Source organism: Meleagris gallopavo, chromosome 25 (genome assembly GCF_000146605.3).
Source record: "Meleagris gallopavo isolate NT-WF06-2002-E0010 breed Aviagen turkey brand Nicholas breeding stock chromosome 25, Turkey_5.1, whole genome shotgun sequence".
NCBI classification, from domain to species: Eukaryota; Metazoa; Chordata; class Aves; order Galliformes; family Phasianidae; genus Meleagris; species Meleagris gallopavo.
The window spans coordinates 4832681-4839006 of NC_015035.2; the positions used below are offsets into that span (position 1 = coordinate 4832681).

The 6326-nt window shown below is 58.9% G+C and overlaps 1 protein-coding gene across 3 annotated transcripts; it reads left to right on the forward strand.

Moving 5' to 3' along the window:
* The first annotated feature begins 781 nt into the window (after window positions 1-781).
* On the forward strand, window positions 782-5847 carry AZIN2 (antizyme inhibitor 2). Of its 3 annotated transcripts, none has more exons than XM_031556768.1 (10): window positions 782-921; window positions 2346-2512; window positions 2609-2782; window positions 3522-3694; window positions 3814-3945; window positions 4289-4454; window positions 4569-4731; window positions 4806-4912; window positions 5158-5372; window positions 5532-5847. In XM_031556768.1, the coding sequence occupies exons 2-10, from the start codon at window positions 2414-2416 to the stop codon at window positions 5671-5673; spliced, it is 1371 nt and encodes a 456-aa protein (XP_031412628.1). In that variant the 5' UTR covers window positions 782-921; window positions 2346-2413; the 3' UTR covers window positions 5674-5847. The 3 variants fall into 3 exon arrangements, with proteins under 3 accessions (XP_031412628.1, XP_010721755.1, NP_001281204.3); XM_010723453.3 differs by having other exon boundaries at window positions 783-921; window positions 4800-4912; window positions 5532-5846; NM_001294275.3 differs by lacking the exon at window positions 782-921 and having other exon boundaries at window positions 4800-4912; window positions 5532-5830.
* The last annotated feature ends 479 nt before the right edge of the window (window positions 5848-6326 follow it).

A 6326-nucleotide genomic window follows, 5' to 3' on the forward strand; every position in this document is an offset into this window, starting at 1 on the left:
GTGAGCTGCCGGTGCGAGGCTTTCCTTGCACGGGGACCGAAGCCGCTCCGGGAGGAACCCTCGGGTGCGGCGCTGCCGGGCCGCAGCCTGAGAGCTCTCCGTGGCACAGCCGGCTCGCGGCTCGCTCGCCCCCGTCCTTTGAATCGCTTTGCCCTGAGTCCATCTGGATCCGCTCCTGCGCTGCCGTGTCGCGGTGTGGGCACAAAAAGCCTTGGGCACTTGCGGGGAGCCGATGCCCCGCTGCAGGGAGTGTCTCTGTACAGCACGTATGTAGCCGCAGCTGCTCCCGGTGCCCGACCGAGGGTGGGACAGGGCAGGATCTCGCTGAAGAGCGGGGCTTCCCTGCCCGTGGCTGCCAGGAGAGCCCGTGACGGAGCCAGTGCTGAATACACGAAAAAAGGCTCCGGATCCCTTTCATCTCCTGTATGGGGGCAGCTGCTCCTCCGTGCTCTGAGTGTTGTCTTCTCAGTGACCAGAGAGAAGGAATTGCAAATTAACAAGAAGAAAAAAAATCCGCTCATCCTGTGGTGTGAGTGGGAGGGAGCAATGGAGCCATTTCCAAGTGCACGAATGCAGGCAAAGGCAGACACAGGGCATCTGCATGTTTGGCAGGGCTGGCCCCGCTGCTGGGAAACACTGGCAGCAGCACGACAGAGGGCAGAGTCAGTCCCTGACATCTCCCTGCCCACCTCCTCTGGCCAACATCCCTACCAGGCAGGCGCTGCTCAGCTTTTATCTGCACAAAGCCTCGTTGCCCTGGAAGCGGTGCTTAGAGGTATTTTTGGCACTCTTCCCCAAGGATCCCCGCGCAAGCGATGCACGCGCAGCCACAAGCATCCTCAGAGCAGGGCCGGGCTGCGGGCAGGCTCACAGCTCTGCGCTGTCCGGCTGGGGATGAGCTACCAGCACACCGGGGACGCGGTGAGAACCCAGGGTGTCTGAAGGGGGCAGCCCCAGCCATGGGAGTGGGTGGGCGGGGGGGGAATGGTGCTCGCTGTGCTCCGGGAAAGGGATGAAGGATGCTCGGAGGCGGCTCAGCCAATGGGGTGGCCGGGCTCGGTTGCCACGGCCACGGTCGTGAGGCAGAGCAGGAAAGGGTGCTGAGATTTGAAGGCTGAGGAGCTCCCCAGCTGCAGGCTTGGCTGGCCGAGGGTGCAGGGGCAGGCGGGGCCTCGGGGCAGGACGAACCGCTGCAGCTGAGGGCAGTTTGTTCTTGTGGGAGCCTCGTGGGCGTCGTCTGCTGAAATGCTTCCTAAGCTGGCGGAGCTGTGGGGGCTGCTGGCTTGCCTGGCGCAGGGAGGAGGGGAACAGAGGGCAATGTCTGGAGGCACTGAGTTTCGAAAATGGTCAGTAATGCCTCTGGGGGGTGAAGGGTAAGGCCAGAGGAGTTGCTCTCATTTTATGAGTATAAAGCTCCTAGAGCCTCCCAGCCCTTTCCCCATCTCTGGGCTTTGCTGCTGATGCTTGCTCAATGTGTTACAACACACTGCTGCTCTGGGGTCGGTGTGGTTTTTCTCCCAGTGCCTATCTGAAATGCTGTAAGTAGGTCCCTGCAGAGGAGGAGGTGCTGTTCAGCTCTGAGAAATGAAATGTTTGTCTCCTGCTCACTTCTGATCCGAGGGACAATTTTCCTGTAAAAGCCCTGCGGCTAGACCTGGCTTATTGGAGTGGAAATGTTTCCTGTGAGCTTGTGTTAGGTCTGCGGCTCCCTGGGTTATGGGATGTGCTGGATCCAAGGAAAGAGGCTGCTAAAGCTGCTCCACGAATTGTGTGAGCCAGGAAACACAACCGTGCTGCCTAGCTTGTCCTCTTGTTCCACGCACAGTGTCATGGAGAGAAGTGAAACTGGAAGCACAGCACAGATCCAGACCACGTCTAGGAGTGCTGCTTTCTTTAGAAATGCCTTGCTTTTCTTGAGGCTTGTGTGTCCAGAAGTGGACACACAGTCCACTCGGCAGTTTGAAAACCACAAGGAAACTTCTCCACCTGAAACACAGCAGGTCTAACTGCATGCCAGAGCACAAAAACGCGTTCTGGGATATAAAAACCATTGGCTTTGTTGTTCATGGCACTGGTGCCAGAACTGCTGCTGAAAAACACAGCTGCTGTGAACAAAAACACAGAGCTCTGCACTGCAGAGAAATGTGCCTCCTCCCCCTGGAGAGCACGCTTTAACCCTGGCGGTCTCTGAGTGCTGCTTTGGAGGAGAGCAGCAGGGGCTCCTCGGGGCAGTGCTCCCATACACGGCTGTGCAGGGCCGGGGGCACTTTGGGGAGCAGTTGGGGACGCACTCACTGCTGGACTTTCCAGAGCTCTGCCTCTAACATTTCCTTTCTTCTTTCCAGCGTGTTGCATACTCAGGAGCCGTACTCTGCTCGAGGAGGCTTCACACTAGCGTTGTCACGCCTTGACCATGAACGGGTACCTGAATGAATCCAATTTCGTGATGGTGGAGGAGGGCTTCACCAGCAGGGACCTCCTGGAGAGCAGCCTGGTGGAGCTGTGCCAGGCGGTAAGGGCGGGCAGCTCTGCTGCGCTCTGCGTCCATCCCCCCCTGGAGCAGGTGGTGGCAGAGCAGCGACTGCCGCTCACTTCAGCTTTGTCGTAGGGTGACCAGCAGGCCTTCTTCGTGGCAGACCTTGGGGACATTGTGAAGAAACACCTGCGCTTCCTGAAGGCCTTGCCTCGAGTGAAGCCCTACTTCCCTGTGCGGTGCAACAGCAGCGGAGGGGTGATGCGGCTGCTGGCGGAGCTGGGGGCAGGCTTTGCCTGTGCCAACAAGGTGGCTGTGGGATGAGCGTTCGTTCTTTGGGCGTTTGTGGCAGAGCGGCTCGTTTTACGCGTTTCCGCTCACTTGCCGACGTCTACAGCAGCAAGAGTCTCCCCTGCTGTCAGAACCCTGCCGACACAGCCCAGAAATCCCCGTCCTGTTTGTCTGGTGATCCAGGCTTGCTCCCTCTGACCGACATTGTCTGTCTGTCTAACCGGTGTCCCGTCTGGCAGGCGTGGCTGGCATCAGGGCACGTCCTGGGGTGCCACTGCCGCAGCCGTCCCCTCTCAGTGGTTTTAGGACTGAGCACAGAGCTCCCCGGTCCATCCTGCTCGCCGTTTGCTGATAGCCAGATTCCCAGGGAGAACCAAAGTTAAGCCACTTACTGGCACGTAATTAAACAGGACGTATGGGCAGGAGGAGAAAGCGTGGGGATTCGTTACAGCTCAGATCTCACTGCAGTTCACAGGGAAGATGTGTGCCAAACCTGCACCTCCTCAGTTTTTCTGCTTGTTTTCTCTCCTCTTGGTCTTGTGCTGCATATAAACACCTCGCCTCGACCTACCCATGTCAGGACAAAGCCCACTGTGACCCCTGTGAGCTCTTGTAGACCGAGAAAGTTTTCTTGAGAAAACTCGGGCTGCAGTGCTGGCGGTTTGCCCTTTGCAGTGCTACAGGCTGGCTGGGGCCATGGCCAAGCACAGCGGCGCAGTTCCCAGAGACCTGCCTCACGTGTGCTGTTTCCCTGCAGACAGAGATTGCAGAGGTTCAAAGCATTGGGGTCCCAGCTGACAAGATTTTCTACAGCAGCCCTTGCAAGCAGGTTGCCCACGTCAAATATGCAGCCAGCCATGGTGTGCAGCTGATGACCTTTGACAACGAGGTGGAGCTGGGCAAGGTGGCCCGGAGCCACCCGCAAGCCAGGTGGGTGTTGGTGCAGAATCTGGAGGCAGCATTGGACTGGGGGACGACGGCGGGGTTCGGAGAGGTGGCTGTGGGGTGCTGGAGGGCCCAAAGACTCAACGGTGTTTTTTGCTGTGCAGGATGCTTTTGGGTATTGCTGCTGACCCCAGCCCTTCTGCCCATCCAAGCATGATGTTTGGGGCCACGCTCAAGTCCTGCCGACGCCTGCTGGAGTCAGCAAAGGAGCAAGATGTGGAGGTTGTCGGCATCAGGTAAGGCACGTTGTCCTCATCCCCTCGGGGTGCTGAGCTTCTGTTGGGCAGCCCTGCAGGGAGCTCTGCCCTGCTAGAACAATTCAGGAGTCCACTGAGCACTGCAGGCAGCGTGGTCTGGCAGTGAGGTGGGGGCTGGCACTTGGGGAAGATATCCTTTGTTGGCACCAATCTGGGGCAGGTTTGGCCTGCAGAAGGGAGCTCAGTGGAGTGGGCTGGGCAGTCTCTCCCAGGAAGGTATGTGGGAAGCACAGAGCTGCTGTGGTGGGGATCTCTCAGTGCCATGTCCCCCTTCTGCCACCGTGGAATGGGCAGCCCTTCTGAACAGAGGCTGTGCCCTCAGCTTTCACCTTGGGAGCCACAGCCTGGAGCCCCAGGTTTTTGCCCAGGCTGTCGCAGAGGCACAACTGGCATTTGACATGGGCACAGAGCTGGGCTATCGAATGCACCTCCTGGACATCGGAGGGGGATTTCCTGGCACCGAGGACACCAGAGCCCAGTTTGAGGAGGTATGTGGCTCCCAGTGCTGCCTCTGGGCAGGCAGAGAGTGAGACTGGAGCTGGTTCCCTGCCCTGTGCTGAGCAGCACGACTGAGCTCACTCCAGGTACATCTTCCCATCCAGATTGCTGCTGTGATAAACTCTGCACTGGACATGTATTTCCCGGAAGGCTGTGGGGTGGAGATTGTTGCCACACCGGGGCGATACTATGTCACCTCAGCCTTCACCTTTGCAGCCAGCATCACTGGCAAGGAAGAGGTTCCCATGGAGCAGCCAGGCTCTGATGGTAAGTAGGACCACGGGATGGGTCTGCCTCTGTGCCCGTGTGCCCCTGAGCCTCTCCCTACTCCCCAGGGGAAGAGTCTGGCAGCAAGAGGAGCCTCGTCTATCACCTCAGCGATGGCATCTACGGTACCTTCAGCTGTGTCCTGTTTGACAGTCCCTGCCCCAAGCCTCTGCTGCACAAGGTGAGGATCCAGCCTGGCTGGAGAGAGCTCTGCAGAGTAGTGTGGTATTTCCTGTTGTCCTCTGGTGCTGAGTGCTCCTCCCATGCGTGAGATCTGCTCTGATCTGTGCAGTCCTTGAGAAGCATTTTTGGGACTGATAGCTGGTCCTTCTGTTTTGGGGCCAGATTCTCATCTTGTGTAAAACTGCTTGGTGTCGTGGTGCAGATGCCCTCTTCTCATGTGGCCACATGATCTGTCCCCTGCAGAAGCCCTGCCCAGAGCACCCCTTGTGCAGCAGCAGCCTCAGGGGTCCCCTGGGTCACGCAGAGGACCAGATTACCAATGATGTGGAGCTGCCTGAGCTGCAGGATGGGGACTGGCTGATTTTTCGGGACATGGGTGCCTACACCATCGCAACTTCATCCCTGTGCGGTGGGTGTCCCCGGCCACACGTCACCTATGCCATGTCCCGCCTGGCCTGGTAAGAGAGAGCCCTGTGTGAGCAGGCTGAGGGCAGGACTGCCTGTGGGAGACACTGAGCTGCCCTTGATCTGGGCTCCCTGGGCAGATCTGGGTTAACCATCCTGTGACGTTTCATGAGTGAGTGCCTCCTGCTCCCTCTGGGTGTCTCTGCCTGCAGGAAGGCCCTCCAGCTCCTCCAGGGGAAGCCACCGCCAGCAGAAGATGACCATGAGAGCGCCTGCACTCCGCTATCATGCGGCTGGGAGATGGTGGAGTCCCTCTGCGTCCCACCGGTCTTCACCCCAGCCAGCATCATCTGAGCAGGGAAGGCCCACGCCAGCACCCTGCACCCACAGAGCTGCAGGCACAGCTCAGCATAGCACGGTCCTGCTCCTCCTGCTTGTACGGTGCTGCGTGTGCTCAGCAGGTTTGGGTGCTTTCATAGGAGTTATGGTAATAAATGGGTGTTGAGCCTGGCTCGGGTTTTGCCATGAGGATCCTCTGGGGTTCCCTCCCCTCCCTGTGCCTGAGGTGGCAGAAGATCCGGCTCAGATGAGCAGTTGGCTGCATAATGAGGCCATGCTCATTAGAGATGCCAAAGCTGTTGTCCCCAGCCTTAGAGGTGCCCTGGGGCATGGGGGGATGTGAGGACAGCATGTGGGTTCTGGGATGTGGGTGCTGCTAGGGGGTGGCTGAGGCTCACTGGGAGCCTTAATGAACCCTCCTGCCCTAATGAGCACTTCTGCTTGTGGTGCCACATTGTCCCAGCGCTGCGATGGGAGGCCATAAAAGCCAAAGATTGGAACACTGTGAGAGCCTGAAAGCCAGGGGCTGGGGACACGGGGAGCACTGGAAGACGCTAGGGGAAAATGGGAACACTGGGGGACACTGGAGGATACTGGGAGCAGTGGGGGACCCTGCGAGACCTTGGAAGCACCGGCGACACTGCGGGACAATGGGGACACGGGGCGCG

Excerpts from the sequence above, each read along its gene's own strand:
- AZIN2 (XM_010723453.3), top strand. The coding sequence starts at position 2,414 with ATGAACGGGTACCTGAATGAATCCAATTTCGTGATGGTGGAGGAGGGC. Across the intron at positions 3,946-4,288 it reads GTGGAGGTTGTCGGCATCAG|CTTTCACCTTGGGAGCCACA; the intron begins GTAAGGCACGTT and ends CTGTGCCCTCAG. Across the intron at positions 5,373-5,531 it reads GCCATGTCCCGCCTGGCCTG|GAAGGCCCTCCAGCTCCTCC; the intron begins GTAAGAGAGAGC and ends CTCTGCCTGCAG.